The sequence below is a fragment of the Heterocephalus glaber genome, unplaced genomic scaffold, assembly GCF_053883595.1.
Source record: "Heterocephalus glaber isolate CG9 unplaced genomic scaffold, H.glaber_assembly_v1.0 deba00001588, whole genome shotgun sequence".
NCBI lineage: Eukaryota > Metazoa > Chordata > Mammalia > Rodentia > Bathyergidae > Heterocephalus > Heterocephalus glaber.
This window is the reverse complement of record NW_028258366.1, coordinates 168958-188503: the sequence shown is the minus strand read 5'-3', so window position 1 is coordinate 188503 and position 19546 is coordinate 168958. Positions and strand designations below refer to the sequence as shown.

The window sequence follows — 19546 nt, the reverse complement described above, 5'->3', positions numbered from 1 at the left end:
CTAAGATACATCATGTAAAGGTACAAGTTCCCAGTGATGAATGTAACTGTATTGTATACCTAAAATGTCCCAATAAACTTAATGGAAAAAAATGATTGCAATGAAAGCAGGAACACATTACCACCTAGTTGTTAGAAGGGTACTGTTTTAGGTGGCAGGTTTTCTTCATACTTCTTTTTTTGGGGGGTGGGGGTAGGGGCAGTACTAGGGATTGAACCCAGGGCCTCTGTAGTGTACTTACCTCATTCATTCATTTATTCATTCATTATTTCTGAGACAAAGTCTCACTAAATTGCTAACTTGCCCAAGCAGGGCTCAAACTTGTGATCGTCCTTTTTCTGCCTGCCAGAGTACTGGAATTATGTCACTTTGCCAAGCCACTTTCAGATTTTTTAAAAAATTCATTTTAATGACATAAGGAGTTGCCCAGGAAAGCACTTATTTCAGTTTGGGAAACAGTTCCACCATAAAGAGGACCGCCCAAGGACCACTGATATCCTAATTATTACTACAAAAAGCAACTCATAGCAAAGTTACATTTACTTCATTTACCTACATCACTGGATACTTTTAAAAAGGATTTCCAGATTGATTTTGTATGTTTTCCAAGTTCTGAGACCTCTCTTTCCATGGTACCCCCCATACCCTGAGGAATAATATATACTCCTTGAAGTCTCATTTATACATTTTTCATTTTAATAAATACAGATTTTCACATAGCAGACTTTTCTATGGGGTATACTTGAATGGTTCAGAACAGCACTCAGGACTACCTACCTCCCTGCTGCCTGCGCTCAGAGAAAATACACCAGGAAACACTCACAGATGGGAAACATGAATCCCCTCTGATTCCCAGCTGCAGTACAGCGCATGTGGAATACATGGAAAGCAGTCACCTGTTGGGTACAACATCGCGCCAGGTATGATTCTGTACCACTTGATGGAGGAAATGCTCTGTGACTACTGGCATCATTTCTGCCTGGCTAAATCTCCCAGTGGCTTGATCATTTATGATTGGCACTACGTACAAAGTTACCCAGACAGGTTGTTCTAAGGGACAGATGAAAACGTACATAAGTGAATGAGTTTATAACACAGCACATTTGGGCTAACATGTACCACTAGGGTCAGTCCAGGTAGAGGTGGAGCTGGCAGTTAACTCCTAACCAAAGAATACTCTGAAATATGGTGCCCGGGCACTAACCTGGGACATTTATAAATTCCTTTGGTTTAAAAAGCCATTGACACAAAAGCCATTCTTGGTAAACATTCTTTTGGGTGGTACTGGAGATTGAATCCAAGGCATCTGCATTGAGCTACATCCCCATCCCTTTTTAATTTTTTGAGACATCCTTTTAATCCTAGATTGCACACTGTCTTCTAAAAGGTCAGCTTCATGTTTTTCGATGACAGGGGTATGCATCCCAGATATATTTCTAGGGAAAACCATTAGACTTTTCAAAAATGCGTTTGTTTGGACAATATAAATCGACTATAATTTAAAATTTGTAACCGTGGGGCACTGCCTCCCTCCACTCTTCTCTAACATACTGAAGGTTTAGCTGCTCTGTCAGGTTACAGCAATGGCTTCAAGTCAGATTCAGGTTTGAGTGTAAGTTTTGTCATTTACTAGCTGTGTGATCTTACCTGACTCACTTAGCTCCAGTGCTTGCTTACCGGTAAAATCACATGCATGACTATAAGCTGTTACCATGACTGCACGTAAAGAAATGGAGGTGAACTTCACCATGTATTTCCTCCTCGGAGCCAGCCCACGGGGTCTTAACCTAGGCCATTACAGGCTGCCAAGAGGGTGCAGTTATTAAAGACCTAGTATAAAGGGGAAGAAACTACCTAGAGTTTTTATCAATTATTGCATCCATTCTCTTTTAAGAAGAGTTTTTTTGTTTTTCCCCCAGACACTGCCATCGTAAGCTGTTTGGCCAGAATTTTGGCAAACGTTGTTTTGAGTCAGAATTCAAATTAGACCTTTTAGAAAAATTACAGTGTAGGACTGTTGAACTGTGCCCACACCTAACATCATACGGTGAATCTCATCTACAAAATAGTATTACCGCTTTTAATGTCATCCATCAGCCTATTTGATTAATCAAACACAGCTATTTGAACAACTGGAAAGCTGCTGGCCCTATGTATACATCCAATTACAATGGATGTCTTTTCTGCTGTCAGGGTTCAAATATCAATTTTATATTTAGTACATGTGGGGGCGGGACTGGGCGGTGTTAGAATGGGATATACAAAGTTATTATTCTGACATTTTATACACCATTCTATCAAACAACCACTTAGAGGACTTTGCGTAATACATGCTATATGTCTAGTTTGACAAATAATAAGATCACTGCGAATAGTTATCACTTATTTAATGTCTATAATATGCCAGGTACTTGGCATACGTTATCCCCAATCATTGAAACACTGTGATAAGGTAGGTATTACCCAGCCTTAATTTTACAGTGAGGAATCAGAGAGACGCTCAAGGTGGTGTTTGTCACACAGTGGAATAAAAGAAGAAAGTTTGGTTCCAGAAAGACCTGAACATAATTCCTAGCTCTGTATACACTATATACCTACGGACAAACTGTTTAATTTCTCTAATTAATTTCCTTAAAGAAAATTCAGGTACAGCTTAGCTCCTATAGAAATCATCCAGAAATAAAACCACAGAATATCAACTTCAGGGCTTGGCTTGCAATAGCATTTCATAAATGTTAACTATGATAAATACTATAAATGGTAACACTAGAATTTGAACCAGACCTGCTAACATTATGATTCTCAGTATACCAGGGTACATCTAAACTGAATCTGGAAAATGAGACATTATCTAAGTCTCAATTAAAATTAAAATCAAGAAAAAGCACATGTAAAACAAAACATTTAGCTTTATTCAATCAAGTCTTGAGACACTGTCGTTTACGGAGATTTTATGAGAGGAAATAGAATTTTTCCTACTTTGCATAAAGCAAAATTATTTTATGATCTTAAAAGAGTCATAAGCAAGAAGAGAGTATTTACTCTATGATCTATGTGACATAGATCATATGTGACATAAGACAAATCACTGTCTGATATTAATCTCCCTTTGGTTTCTTAAGGAGGAGCCATTCAATAAGAATGGGCAGGTAGGTGTGTTATGTTCTAGAAACCTAAGTCTAAAAAATCGTTAATGCCATGGTCAGATGATTGGAAGGAAAGTGAAAGGGCCTTTTCATAAAGCTGATGGGTCAATTTGAGTTTTAAAAAGATGGTCTACGGTGGGCGGCAGGACTGCCTCACAGGTACACACCTCTCTACATAACTGTTCTTTTCCAAAGGATCAATGAATTCAAAGCAGCTAAATGTCTAAAATAATATCATAATGCAATTACTTAAGTGAAAAACTATTCTCATGGTGAAAAAATGAAAAAAATATTTACCAATGTTTCACCTTTACTCTCAAATGCATTTCGGTAACTGTTAAAATGTTTAAGAAGGAGTTAAGCTTTTAAAAAACAAATATATCCAGTGAACATACCACACCCACACGTATCTGAAATCATCCCCTTGTAATCCAGTTAGCAACTGAGAATTTTCTGAGAACTCAATCAGATTTATGTTAAGACTATATTTAATTTAAAAAAATTTTAAGGGAAAGTATTTGAAGGATTACTGAAAATGATTTAATATTATATTTCTATAAGCATTTTAAATTTACTTTTCTTGAAAAATAGCCTTTTTATTAATGTCTATTGGCATTCTTTTTATTACTAATCCTAGTCCTTCTTAAAATGTAACTGTAGGATAACAAAAAAAAAACAGCAAGGAAGAAAAAAACCACAATTAGTACTTACATTATATCTCGCAGTAAACACAAAACAAGTCTCATTCTGTTTGTCTATATAGATGAAGAATCATACTTTTAGGTTACATTTCCGATGTGCTCTCTCAGTAAAAGCAGTATAATTTGTTTGATTTTTCAAGTAATTTTTAAGTGCAATAATTTGCCAGTTTATTTTACAGATGGCTCAATAGAGGTGAGTTTTTCCTCCTAAAATAATGTCTTTTTTGTTTAAGTCTCTTCTCCAGGTGTCACTACCATAAATTAGTCTGCTAAAGAAAAGAGCTACCAGTATCTGCAAACTCCAATTTTCTGCCTAGTGAATTGAGTTCTACAGTGACAAATAATGTAAAAAGCAAATCTTTCCTGGTTTCATTTGATTTTTTTTTCTGTGTTCCAAGGAGACTTTATTTATGGAGGCTGAAATTGAAATTTCATATAATTTTCACATTGGTTCCATTTGATTTTTGCATGCTTTGTATTGTTTTGATGAAAAAATACAAAGTTAAGTCTTAGGGCTCAATACGATTATTCTGTTTTAAAAGTAATTCTCCAAATACAGCAGATGATTTAAAAACTGCACACTGCCGACAACAGAGGCCAGGGTGGTATCCGAGAGCCTCCTTTCTGTGGGTTAATGGGAATAGCCCACAAGCACACCCACCGCCTTGTACATAGTACTCACTCAACAGATGCCGAATTGAATGAATGCATCTGGTTGCTGCCTGGCTCCACACTGGGCTTCTTCTTCCATTTCCAATGACAGCTCAATCTCCAATTGGCTCCAGCCCTGGTCGGTACCTTGCCTCTTCAATTTGTCTTCCTGGCACCTGCTCCTGGCTTGATTTTCTATGTTTGGAAGCTGGCTTTTTATTTTTCAGGGACATTTGACCTTAGTCGCTGTTACAACCCTGTTCTCTGAGATGCTGGTTAACAATTAGGCAAAGGTCAGCTATTTTAGTATCTCTGAGATGCAACAAAATATACTGCATCTTAAGTATCACCAATTACAGTACGAGAAGCTCTTCAAATAAATCCTAATCAGATGTATCTGAAATACATTTAATTTACAAAACTGAAAGGAAAGGTTGTTTGAAGGATTTTAAAAATCTAGTATCATTCAGTAAAGGCATTTCTAGAAAACCATCAGCTATTCTCTTTTTAAAAACTGATTTTTATTTAAAAGTTCTATTTAATGGTTATTAATACTCCTCATTCTTATTTATTTTTAATGTGATGTCAGTTCATATTAGACAGTAAGATGCAAAACAAAACAATTAGTAGTTATATAATCCATCCATAGCAAATTACAGAGCCTGGTTGACTGAGAAAATGCTGAAGTGTAGGTCGGATTAAAAAAAAAAATCAACCTAGACTAATTCTGCTCTGGGTTTCCAATTAAGTTCTTCAACAAGAGTGGGCGGTTAGGAGAATGCAATGTGTTTTCGAAATCTTGATACAGTTAATTAAGGATAAAAAAGGAAATAAGTAGTTATGATCTTCGAAATTGTTTAAGATCTAGAAAAAGCAATAAAACTGCCGGATTTTCTAAAATTTTTACATTTTTCTTCCTTCAATCCAAATATTTAACATGTACATGAAGTAGCTGCAAGTTAAACATTCCATATTTTATTGAGAACCAATGAATAATGATTAAATTCTGGAGGGGAAGAAAATGTTTTGCGAGGTTTATTATCCTTTATTGTTTCTAATATGGTTTAAACATGGGGAAGATAATTTTAAAATTTATTTTGTTTATAGAAGAATAAATAGACATTTAGTTATTTGCTCTGTCTCAGAGTGGGTAATGGTGTTGTGCAAACTCTCCATAAAAATAATACTGAAATCTATGCTGGTGATGATTATGCAGCATCCTTCTGGGGCACCTTAAAGATTCAAACTGCTCTGAAATAAAATAGTGGTGGTAGTAAATGGCTTCTATGAGGGTGGCATGAATCTCCCAACTGAAGTTTTGCTTTTTTCTTCCTGACTTCGAGAAAAAATAAAATGTACGAAAGGATCAAGAGGAGAAAGGAAGTGTTTTCTCTCCTTTCTTTTTCAAATAGTTTTCATTCCACTGAACAAATGAACAAAAATAACTTTAAATAAAGTCTGCACTTTATCTACAATGTAGCACAGAAATAAAAATTTCTACAATTTCTAAAAACCTCACACCATCTATTCCTCACGTAATTTGCTCTAAGTGATCCATCTTGATGAGATATCAATTCTTGTTGATAGGAGATGATGCCTTTCTAGATTTGTATTCTTTCATCTTTTGGTACCACTTCCTGTCTTTAATGCTAGAAAAGTAAATAAAACATTTTAATAAAAATGTATTATCCTTCAAATGTCAGAGATTTAATGGAACTAAAGAATCCATGAAAAATATGAAAGAGGGGCCAGGGATTTAGCTCAGTGGTTTCGCTGCCTGCTGCACAAGTGCAAGGACCCGAGTTCGAATCCTGGTACCAAAAAAAAAAAAAGAAAAAAAGAAAGACTTGTTAGAGGTGTAAGACTAAAGGTCTTAACCTGAAAGAAGAAAATAAATTTCCTACTCCTGCTTAAGGATCATTCTTTATGATGAAAGGTATAATAAGGATTTGGTGTTAATTAGCAACAGACCACATACAGGAAAGCGATGCTCCTGTAAATATAATGCTATAGGCAAAGAGCATTTTAAAACAGAGTTTCAAGACCAGCCTGAGGGCAAAATGGGAATGAGTATATTGCTTTGTGACCGTCATGAACTTCATTCCTTGGCATTAATCTCTTCTTCTCTTCATGTGGATTTAGCCTATGGTTGTGGTGGTGAACCTATGGCGTGAGTGCTGCAGCGGGCTGTTTATTATCATTGAAAGCTCTAAAAGGTTCGCCATCCCTGGCCTATGGTACTGGAAAAACTAGGGGATGTAGAATGGCAGGGGGAAGAGAGGGATGAGAAGGCAAAGACACACAGATGGTTTTAACATAACCCCAGGTGGTTCTGAAGACTTTCTGGCTGAAATGAACGTTTTTCTTCCCACACTTTAGCCTCAGAAAGCAATCAATGAGTGACTGAGTGAGGTGGGGTGACGCTCTTGGAAAAATGTGTGTGTGTGTGTTTTACATGTGCCTGCTTAACCCTAAACTAATCATGCAGCCTGAACCTCTTTCCTACCTAAGGATCAACAGTGGAAGGAGGTAAGAAGTGAGGTTAAAAGAAAAACAAATATTACACACGATGTATGCCTTTAAGCACAAAAGATTCTGTGAGGAATTAAGGAGCCTTGAAAGACTGGCCTTTTCCTTGTTCGCCACAGAATTCTTCAGCCTTCTCCATCCAAACAGCTTTATGTTATAGTTTCCTTTTGGGTCACAAGCTGCAAACATCATCACGGGCTACCTGTACTATCAGAAATAACAGCCACACAGTTTCGTCCAGGGGTCCCTGTCCTAAACAGGACTGTCCCACTGGAGCTGAGCGCCCCATGCCTCTGCCGGCTTTTGGATTCATCACATAGCTTGCCGTGCACAGTACCACCCAGCCATGGCAGCTGCTGCCATCTGGCTCTCCAAGCCAAGCTAGTGCCAAACTGCCTAATACTGCACTGGGGTTTATTTTAAAACTCCCAAGAAAACGTTGCCAGCAGAAGAGGGAACTTTTTCAAAATTTTGTCTCTCTGCTTTTCCATTCCTATTTACCCAGACCACTTCATCTCTTGTGCAGTGAAAATCTCTATAGCCCTGACAATTTTAAACTCCATTCCTCTGCACTTTGCCCACAGTTTCCTTCCTGTCTCTGTTGAAGATGGCCACCATGACCCGGATCTAATCCACCATGGAGTCCTGCCAGCTCTTCCTTCTCACCTCTATATTCTGGCCTCCCCTTCAATGAGACCAACTCCTCTTGTGGCCAGACCCTTTTTTCTTTCCATCACCCCCAACCCCATTCCTGTTGGCTTCTCTTTCTCTAGGCCATACCCTCCAGGGCACCCTGCACAGCACCAAGAGACAGAACTGCTGAAGCCACTGTGTTGCTATTCTACCATAAGGAACTTTATAAAAAGATTTGCCATATTCAAGAGAGGGGCTAAATAACTGTCATTCCAGTCTTAGGGCCCGGACCCCAGGACCTTTGTTCAGTCTGCATCTCTGTCTCCTGGGCATGGACCTGCTCTTGTCAGCCTAGACTTTCTGGGGGTTATCTGGTCACATGATGTCCTCAGATTCGAGTCTCCAGCTTTCGATCCACCACCATCTCACCTCCAGGTCAACCTAAATGCCCAGGCATCCTTCTCACCCTCCTAGGGTTCTATTTTGGCATTTGCCTGCAGTCAATTTATCAATTTTCATTTTCAGTGTCCAATCATTCCCAAGGATATCAAATCATATAAGTTGCATGATCCTAATTACAGCATAAAAGCAAGAGCTGAGAGGAACTCCATGCCCTTGACTTTTGGGTACCATTCTGAGCCATGAGGCATGAAACAGACAACAAAGAGCTCAAGAGTCAGTAGCTTTCAGTTTCGCACGGGGAAGACCATGCTCCGAGTGGTTCTCTGAGCCTGACACATCTAACTTACATCACACATAGGAAATGAAGCACAGGAAAATAAGAATTTTAAAGCTTTGGATTAATACCAAGATATTAAAGAGGTACTTCAGGATAGTAATGGTAATTTATGTTTTTAAAGATGAAGTTCATCCCTTAAGAAAAAACAGAGACTACCCAATTTCTTTCCCATTAGGACAACAGAAATTCAAATTAGAGTTTCATCTTGGAATGGCTACTAGTTTATTATTTAGAGTACAGCAAGATAACTATTAAATTATAATATGTTCTTCCTAAGTATTCTGAAGCCAGAGCTTTTGCTCTATATTTTGATGGGTAAAAATAGTTGGAATCCAATATAACTCTGAGAACCAGGATTGCGTGTATGTTAAGAACCCAGAGTCGGAGTGTGGGGAGAACTGTGTTCAAATCTCAGCTCTGCCACCTTCTTCCAACTGGGTGACCTTGAACAAGTTATGTGCCTCTCCTATGCCTCAGTGGGCTAATCTCTAACATGAGGATGGGCAATAATTTAGCTCTTCCACAGGATTATTGTACGGATGAAAATGAGAATATAGAATAAAGGTTTTAACACAATAAATTTATTTTTAAGAGTTCAAAGATCAGTCCAGTAAGCCTTGTTTAAAAGTCAATGTTTTCTCTGTCATAACAATTGCTTAGAAAGTTCAAATTCAAAGGTGATTCCTTTCTAAACTCACAAAACATTGGTTCAGGAGAGTTGTTACGAGGGCTGGGATTGAGCTCAGTGGTAGAGCACCTGCCTAGTATGTATGAAGCCCTGAGTTACACACACTTACACACACACACACACACGCACACACACGCACACAGACTTCTTCTGTTAAGAGGAAAACATGAGGAAATATTTGCACAATGTCTGGCACCTGATAAGTGCTCAATAAATGGGAATTATTATTACAGGAGCAGCTGGTCAACAGAACAAAGCATTGTTTTCAGCACTGCTCCTCAAACATAAATCCAACAATTTTATTAGTAGCAATGGGACAGTTACTTTTTAAGTCTCAGGCTGTCATTCAGAAGGAAGGGCAAGTACATTAAAACCACAGTATCTCATGATGTTTTTCTCATAAACAGCCAATTTTCTGAACAGTTTTGCCAAGAGCTCTGTAAGCCCGGTGACGTCGCCGTCCTGAGGCTGGGGTGGCTGCTGGACAGTCAGAAGCCGTGCGGGGCCGTCCCTCCCCATAAAGGCCGTGGGGCCCCCTGTCCTCCGGCTCCTCCCGCCCCGGCTCTGTTTCTCTGTCCCTTGCTCTTCTCATCTCCAGCCTCCTGCTTATTGTCCCACAGGTTTTCTTGTATTGAGTTTTACAATTAAGAATTCCAACAACGCATTCCCTACTTTATAAAGGAAGAAAAGACAGGACAAATTATCTGCCTCCTAAACCTCAAGGTTTCTCAACTCAAAGAAACGGTGGTGAGTTAAGAAGACGGAAATGTTGATCACCCTGATGCCACCATTCTGTGTTATAGATCTGGGACTGGGGTATCACACTGTACCCTGCAAATGCATACACAGGCCGGGGATTTAGCTCAGGGGTTTCGCCGCCTGCTGTGCAAGCGCAAGGACCTGAGTTCGATCCCTGGTACCAAAAAAAAAAAAAAGAATTAATGTAGTCTGTTCCTCTACCATTAAACATATCAATATTTATAACAAATATCTTTCAGAGTCAAGTCAAAAATGGACCGCTTATAGTCCTTTGACTGTCTGAGCTGCATTTTTCTCATCTGTATGAAGACTGACAGTTTTTTGCTTGTTTTGAGAATTGAATGGCAAGGATTTAGCACGATCGTCCCTGACACACAGTAAGCATGCAGTGAATAGCTGCCATATTGTTACCATTTGACAGTGCTTGTGATGGTTCAGATCACAGTATCCCCAGTGTTTCACTTTGGGCACTGAGGCCTGGCTGGAAGAGTGGCTGGGGAGGCAGGCAGCTGGGGGATGACCCGGAGGGGAAGCTTGTTCCCAGCTCCTCCCTTCTCCCTCTGCTTCTTGCCTGCCTTACTGTGAACAGGGTTCCTCTGCCATGCTATTCTGCTGTGCTGCTTCTGTCTTGGAGCCAGAATACCACAGACTGAATTCTCTGAAACTGTGAGGCAAAATAAACTTCCGCTCCTTGAAGTTACAAATGTCACTGCCAGGAAAATGGCTAATAAAGTACTATTCTGTAGCTTGTTATAATATAAACTGGAAATGCCCTAAACCACAAATCGCAAACAGTGCCCTTCGGGTCACACTGTGTCTTATCTCACACAGCCCTCTCGAATGCGTGTGTTTGTTGGAATGCTGGACCTGACATTTATTCCTCATCTAGCGAACACTCTCTATTGTTTCTTGTTGCTTCACACATTTGCATTATTTCCCTGGTCTACGAAGGTGTTTGAATTTGTGTTGCTCTTGTTTTAAATTTCATTTTAATGCACAGCAATTTATGAGCTGCTTGGTTTTATTTCTGGGGCAGGAAGAGTTGTAAATAAATACATAAATATGAGGAATACTTTGAAAACTACTTCCTGTGTTTCTGATTCATATTATTCAAATTTGCCACATAAAGTGCACCTTGATTTAAAATTTTCAGGTACAAGAAGCTCTCTGCAGATGATACTAATTTACCTTTTTAGCTCACATGTCTCTATGTCACATCATTTTCTAGTAAATTACTTTAACCTATTTCTCCCTCCAATCTATTTTCTACTTGAGAGAAACAAACAAATGGCATAAAGACAGAAACAAGACAATTTTTACACATATATTAGTTATCAAACCATCAACAAGTGTTGCTTGAGCCTACCATGTATTAACAGGGCACTGTCTCAGCACTGGTTAGTGGCTCAAACTCCCCACAAATCAGGTTTGACTTTGTGCTTTGGGTGGGTGAATGTTCCATAACAATTAGAGCATAATGATGAATTTAAAAACAAACCTGGGATTGCAAATTGCATGAGTAATAGCAGAACTTCAATAAGATCCTTAATAATCTGACACCAAGTCAGTAAATTTTTGCTGTGTACAACTTGGAGCAGGAACAAAATACTCACCCACATATGCCACTTCCACAATGCCCTAAAGTCTCCCAGGTTTCTAACCGTGGCCTCCTGTCTCTATAAATACCTATTCCTTGGGCAAATGTCTCTCCCTTCATGGGTCCTTTCATGGTTCCAAAATCTTTACTTTCAATCTTGCCTTTTCCACTAAGCTTCAAAACCACATATTTGATTCCTATTAGACACATCTCAACATTACACAGACATTTCAAACTCATCCTAAAGCAAACCTCTTTTACTGTAGAAATCTTTTTGTCCTATATCACCTATCAACTTGTCATATATAAGTAACTTGAGTATTATGTCTAATCTCTCATCTGCCCCTCACTAGACTGTAAGTATCATCAAGACAGGGTCACTGCCCAACACATTCACCTGATCCACATATAACTCGTCCCTAGCATGCCTAGTATGATGTCTGGCATTCAGTAGGGAATACACAAGCATTTGCGGAATGAATGAACTTCTCTTCTCGTGCTCCAGACCTCCCCGCACCCCAGTGCTCTTGATCTCAGCAAATGGCATCAGGGGCAAAGCAGCCTAGAGGGAGCCAGGGCTCTTCTCCCTCCAGTACAGAGCTGCTGATGTTTCCAGATGTCTTTTTCTCTATGTCCTTCTCTCAGTCCCCAACACCACTGGCCTAGCTTTATCCTAGGTTCTCTCTTGCCCCCAGAACCATCTGTATTTAAATAAGCACATCTCACTACAGCCAGGTCTTTCATGCAAGACTGAGCTCTTCCTCACACGGTGCAAAGACGCTCAGAGGTTCTGTTTTGTCTAAGGATGAATTCAGGCTCCTCTCTGGAGTCCAATTATCAGGTCAGAGCCCACTAACTTACCCTCACCATTTGTTTCTTCATGCCTCAAAGTTTACACACAGGTAGCGTGAAACTGCTCAGAGGCCTGAGCAGACTACCTGTCCTTCTCTCCTCTCATCACTGCCAATTCTAATCTTTCTAGATTCCGTTCAGGGTCAACTCTTGAGGAAGCCTTCCCTGACCTTCCAGGGTAGCCTGAATGTCATGGCTCCCTATGTTTCTACAGCAACCAACTGACGAGGTATCAAACACCTAGACAACCATTTGCCCTTAACACTAATGCTTATGGAAGGAAGAAAAGAGGGTTCATAAAAACTGTAGCTATAACCTAGTGAGTAGGTATTTATTTAAGCTCTTACAGAAAGTAATTAGAGTCATGTTACTTGATTCCTAAGTTCTGGTAAAGAAGAAAAAAATCCTCAACTCAACTTAAAAATATCTCCTGAGAAAATCGTAAGAGTTCTTCGTCTCTTGCCTCTGGATTTGCAGGTACAGCAGTAGTGACAATGGATTTGGATGCACATTCGCCTCCTGCGTCTGTTGCTCAGGAACACCAGGGGCTACAATAGACCATTAACTGAAGACATCTGATAAACAGACATTAAATTAACTTCTTGCTTTATCATTGCCTTAACTTAATCTTGACAGTTACAAGGGGCTAGCTACATTTGACTTGTTACATGTGCCATCTTGATCAGCAGTAAATTGGAGTTCTCCACTCGGTGACACAGTTGGCTCTATCCCTTTGCCAACACACGCTTACATTCCTGCTCGTGAACTTGCTCACACACAGCGCTCTTAAGGATAATGTAAGTTTATGACATGGTGAGAAATGCTTTGCTCTGGACCCATTCAGTTCCGTCATTAATTTTAAAGAAACAAAGAAAATTAACTCTTAAGCAAACATAACATTTCCTTAAAAACACTTCTACAGAATAAACAATCTATAAATTTAAAGGTCTTTCCCAGAATGCTGTAAACTACTTGTGAGAGGCTTTGTCTTAATATGCTACATATTTGAAAAACCTTAAGATGCACCTGCAATTATATCTTCAAAGCAATTTCATTTCAAGAAATAAGACTTGCAAGTCTCCTCCTTGGAGGGAGAAGCTGAGTATGGAAGCAGACATGGTATGATCATAGCTTATCTTACCAAGATGGACACTTCTCAGCCCAACAGGTCTGCTGACAAAAATGTAAATCCAGCTGATTTTATGTTAATACTGAACTCACTTCCTCTTTTCCAGCCTTGTAACTGTTCAATGATTTGTGGTAGCTGCGTCTTCCAGACACTGCTCATATACTGTGTATCCAAAAAGGAAATTAGGGTATAAAACAGTGTGCTGAATCTAGCCAGCGCTGTTCACTAAAGGATCTCCACGTAAAATGCAAAGAGGAGATGAAATAACAGCAAGAACAGCACTTCACAGCTGGAAGGAGATCGAGAGAATGAAAACTCAGGCTAGAGTTGGAAGCTCCCGATTAGAAGTCAAAAGACCTACATGAATTCTTGGACCAGTTTCATTGATAATTTATCAATTTGAGGAAAGTCACTTAACCGTGATCGTTCTTCTGCCACAATGGCATGTTTATATGCATATTCAAAACTTTATTTTTATTCAATAAGTGTATTAGTACATTTTAGGTATACAATATGATGACACTCATCATCGGGAACTTGTACCGTTACATGATACATCTTGGTTCTTATTTTTTCCCCATTCCCCTGCTCTCCCTTCAACCCCTCCAACCCTCCCTATTTACAAAGACTTTGTTTTTTCCTTTTCTCATATTTATTACTTTCCTTTCTTTCCCCTACACCTCCCACTTCCCCTTCCCCTTTGGGCCTTTTCTTCCTATTTCACATTATCTATTATATATACATTGTGATCCTCATTTATACTTTCAGTTTCTCACACCAGAGAAACTATTAGGTATTTATACACATGTGCCCTATTTATTTCACTTAAGAGTATGGCCTCAATGTGCATCCATTTAGCTATAAATATCTCTAGTTTCTCATTCTTTATGGCTGAGTAATACTCCATTTTATTTTAAAACACACACATTTTCTTTACGTAGTCTCCAGTCAATGGGTAATTGGGCTGTTTCCAAATTTTAGCTACTACAAACTGTGCTGCTATAAACATGTGTGCATATATATTGCTGTGGTAAGATTCTTTTAATTCTTTTGGGAAGATACCCAACAGGGGAATAGCTGGGTCAAATGGCACCTCTAATCCTAATTCTTTGAGGTATCTCCATATTGATGTCCACAGTGGTTGCACCAGTCTACACTCCCACCAACAATGGAGAAGGGTTCCTTTCTGTCCACAGCCCCACCAGCATTTGTTATGGGTTGATTTCTTGATAGCAGCCACTTTTTCTGGGGTGAGGTGGAATCTCAGCATTTTCAAGCCTTTATTTGATGACTTCCTAATATCCCTAGGCTTGTTGTGCTTTCAAGATCCTTTTGTGCCCCAAAGATTTCTAACAGAGGAACTGAAGTCTGGTTAGTGGCTCTCAACCTTGTCTCAACTGTGTGACTCCCAAAGGTAGGACTGTCCCTCATCAGCTACAGAGGCTCATAAGGAGATTTCAAGAGAAGAAAATCTCATCAGTCCAGCTGATGCTGGAAAAGGCCAACTGGGAACTTCTACACCCTCTCTGCTCCTCTCGGTCTCTGGTCCACCCTGTGAGAACCACTAGTCCAGAAGAATCTTGCCATCTCAAAGGCAGCTCTGGGGACAACGTAGTACAGGAAAAGTGAAGAAGAGTGAATGAAGAAAAGTGAAGACCAAGCAATGAAGAGCCAGCGAGGCAATGAGTCATTCCTATCATCTCTCTGCACAGACATTACCTGGGGACATTAGCATTTGTTCTTAGAGAGTAAGAATGATTTCATACGTTGATGCCACTTAGCAATTTACTGAATTTGTGTCTTCATGTACTTTTTCATAGCAATGTTGAGGCTGGGCAATACTATTTTCCCCATTTGTAGACAAAGAAATTGAGGCCCATATATGTTAAGTACCTTGCCTTAATCTCACACCTGGTAAGTACTTCAGAAATGAAAACCAGATGTTCTGAGTCTACAGCCAGTCCAGTTTCCACCACAAGGGGGACATCTCGAATTTTTAGAAGTAGATATGCTTGGGGGCTGGGGATTTAGCTCAGTGGTTCCGCCGCCTGACTCGCATGTGGAAGGATCTGAGTTCGATCCCCGGTATCCGCCCCCCCCCCCGGCCCCAAAAAGTATTGGGCTTGTTCTTCTTTCTTTTTAAGCAAGCAAGGTCCTGAAAACCTTTAAGGCAAATAAGTGACTCAAATTTTAAAATAAAATGATAACCTTCCATGTGTAAGATATAATAATATAGCTATTAACTGATGTTATTGGCAAATAGGGAATTCTAGAAGAAAGTTTTAAGTGTCTTTATATTAAATGTTGAAGAAGCAAAGAAAGCACATATATTCATCCCATTAAACAGAACACAAAGAATAATTTCTAGCACACATCAGCACTGTGCAAGTCATCCAGCTTCCGAGTAACATTCTCGGGAAATAAAACCTTATGCTGGTGCCTCAGAGGCCCTGTCTGCTGTCTAGTGATCACCCCCAGATCTCTCCTGGTGTTGTCAGTAATATCCAAATCCTCTCATCTCAGTTCTTCCCCTCCTCTCCTCAACTTGGAATTCTCACTACTGTAATCTCAGAAGGTGCTTAAGGATATCAAAGAAAATCAGAAAGCAAACTTAGCAATACTCAAATACACAAACACACATACACAGGTAGGCTGTATTACACACACATGTGCACACACACACGGGTCCCAAACAATGTCTTCTTAGTGTTTAATTTCCTTCCTTACGACCCACTAGGGAGGAAAGACTAATACAGAGGGTGGAATTTTCATAAACTTGACACTGAATCTGCAAAATGGAAAGAACAAACTACTAGACTGAAAGTTCTCAGACTTTAGGATTGGTGTAGGTATGGAAGTCCTCAGATTTAATTCTTGGTCTAAGTTTGGCCTTATGATTCAGAGTAAATTGCTTTACTTTGATTCTAAATGTCTTCATCTGGAAAAAGGGGATAAAAATAACACTCAGACTTGATTATCGTGTGAGATGTGTGCTTCAAACTCTACAAAGTATTATAAAAAGGTTTAGATTGCTAATTTGCAAAGCACTGATACAAACATGGCCTTATTTCTCCCGTATTCTCTCTCAGAATACAACAAACAATAAATCAATACAAACTATACAAATATAAAATAGCTCCTTACTTATATGAAGTTTATATTTTTAATCCACATCTTTTTTTCATGCAGATAAGTACTAACAGTCAAATTCTCAAATAGGGCTTGGGATTTAGCTCAGTGGTGCTGCTGCCCGCTTTGCAAATCCAAGGTCCTGAGTTTGATCCCCAGTACCAATAAAAAAAAAAAAAAAACCAAAAAAACCCACACCTCAAATAAATAGGGAGTAAGTTATATTAAAAAAAAGTCTTAACAAACCTCTGTCAACTTTCACCATCAGTGATTGCTTATCAGCCTTCTAAGAAGGAAAAAGATGTATAGATATTTCAGCTTTTCTTCATTTATTTTTACCTGAGCTATAGAAACAATGCTTTCCTCAGGTGCTTCACTAGAAACTGCTTAAAACAATGTGAAGTAAGCAAGAACTTCTGGGAAATTCTTTTCTAGAAGCAAGGGAAAGTCAAAATCTGTACCTAATGGGTACTGGCCTGAAGGAGACCCGAAGGTGGGGCAGTAGGGAGGCTCTGCTCTGCTCCATGGCACTTTATTTTCACATGTCACTTAATGTGCTCACTGATCAGGGAGGCTGGGAAGAGGAGTTCTGATACGGGAAAGTGCAACGTGGCATTAGGAAGGGGCCCGGAGTAAATTTCAACTATTCGTCATCTACTGAGCCAATCATGTAACTAAGGCAAGAGAAAAAAGAGGAGGGGCTTAAAAACAGAATGAATTAAAAACTGTACAGATTTATTTTTCCCACTTTCTGAAAAATCAGCCTTCTGGTAACAGAACCCATGTCTCCCCAGGGGAACCTCTCTTCCCATTCTAGTCTAGATCGTTCTGGTTGTCCAAGCCCAGCCAGAACTGCGTGTACCCACACAGTGACTGAAGGGGATGGGAGCTATACTCAGTCTGAGGAGGTTCCAGCAGGGACTTGGATAGGAACTGCTAGGAATAATGGAGGCTTGTTGACTGGCTGAGCACCACTACAACTTGCATGAGAACAAAGTGAGAATAAAGCCAAGCAAGGGAGAGAACGGGACTGAGTTAGCCAGGCATGGTGGTGCATGCCTGGGTTCAATCCCCAGTGCTGAAGGAAACACACACGCATACACACACACACACACACACACACACACCCCAAGACTTGCCCCAAGTGAAGCCTATGCCACCAAGAATGCCGGCCAACGTACTTCCCCAGTGTTAAAGCCAGTTGTGTCAAATTTTTGTCACCTGCAACCAGGAGGCCAGATCCTGAGATAGAATTAATTACCTAATTCCTATTACCAATTCAATGTTTGGGAATGATCAAATAATGAATAGCATAAATAATGAATAACCATGTAGTATCAATTAAATAATGCAAAATCTATGGCTGTGGCAAAGAAATAATTTCTTGGTCAGCTACCTTGTGGTCTCGGGCAAAAGAAAAAAATGCAAAACATTCAATTTGCTGTGGTTTAAATCTCTGAGGCACTAATTCATCTCTCAGAAAACCTCCCCGAGAAATAAACCTCAGGAGGTCTTCGGGTGGCACTTCTCAGTGAACCTGTGTCACAGACTCAACAATACTTTCACTAAGAGCAGAAGGACCACACGTTTATGCATCATTTCCAACACATTAAATCCATCTGATGTTAGTTGCTTATAAGTGAGGGCAGGAAAAAAAAAGACAAACAGCTATTTCTACTTAAGAAGAACGACTGGACAGAAGGACAGGCAAGCCTAAGGGTACATGGTATGGCTAGGGCAGGTGTTTCACTCCATGTACTTGTTTGGAAAGCTTCAGTAGAAATAAAGATAGGACATAAATGAGGGCCTGGAGCCTGAAGTTATTAGATGAAATTATTCTGTATGAAAAACACAACTTAAATCACAGACTGGATTCCCAGTATTGAAGTTTTAGTTACACATGTACACACACACACACAGACACACGCACACAGAAAAGGCAGACTTGATGTCTAACAAAAAAATCCTGTTCTAGGTCAGGCAAATTAAATTTATAATGACAGAATTATTTTTCTGAGTCTCACTGAAAAACTCAAGGAACAAAAACAACACAGAGTCCTTTTGACTGGCTGATCTCTGCTTGCAATTTCAACTTGTGCCTCTAAAATACCACTCAGTGGAAAAATCTCCAGGTAGCTTTTGGAGAAGACATTATGCCTGTTCATTATGGACAGCTTACATCAAGAATAGTTTTGAAGAGTTTCCCCATGAGGCTGGAAGGTTAACCGTGCAAGTCAGTGGCACATGTGAAGGAGTGTGCAAGGGAACACCCGCGTGAGCATTTACCTTCCACTGCTCTTTTGAAGAAGACTTTGCAGCTGCCACAGGTCACCACCCCATAGTGACATCCAGATGCCTCGTCTCCACACACCAGACATATTTTGGAAGGTCTTGAGGATCCAGTAGAAACACTTCGTAAAGTAGAGCTGGGGAAAGAAATCAAGATTTCCATAACCACATTGGGATGGCACATTTAACATCCTGTTCAGCTCAGCTGAACATCAGTCAATAATCCCAGATCTAAAAGTGAACTCCGCATGTCAAGATCACATGGAATGTGACTCAGTAAAATGAAGACAAAGCCTTAGAGATGGAGTAATACTATCAAGATTGGTGTAGCAAAACCTCTTCCTCAGGACTGAGCAATAAAAATCACACATAACCATTTCCTCATCTTTTCCTATTTTTGAGACCACCCCCAAAAAATCCAGAACAAAAAGTCACCAATATCGGCACTCTTGGAAGGAACTGAGAAAAATCTGGAACCACACCATCATGGTAGTATTTGCTGCCCTCTGTTTGTAAATCAAAGAGTTATTACAATACTTGCCAATACTCTTTACTCAGACTCAGTGTATATCTCAATTATGTCAGATTCTTAAAAATCCCCCTTCTAAAACAACCCACTAAATAAAAAAATTCATTTCTTGGCTTGATTCCAGCAGTCTTTCTCCTCCAAGCTTTTGGGTTTTTCCATACTACCATACATAGGT

The 19546-nt window shown here is 39.6% G+C and overlaps 1 protein-coding gene across 1 annotated transcript in view; it reads right to left on the bottom strand.

Moving 5' to 3' along the window:
* Positions 1-19020, bottom strand: part of LOC101714416 (mineralocorticoid receptor) — a 170017-nt gene extending 150997 nt beyond the window's left edge. Inside the window, exon 1 of the mRNA XM_004875121.3 lies at positions 18840-19020. Within this exon, the coding sequence (XP_004875178.2) occupies positions 18840-19005 (166 nt within the window). The 5' untranslated portion in view covers positions 19006-19020. The remainder of the gene's footprint in view (positions 1-18839) is intronic.
* Between the last annotated feature and the right edge of the window lie 526 nt (positions 19021-19546).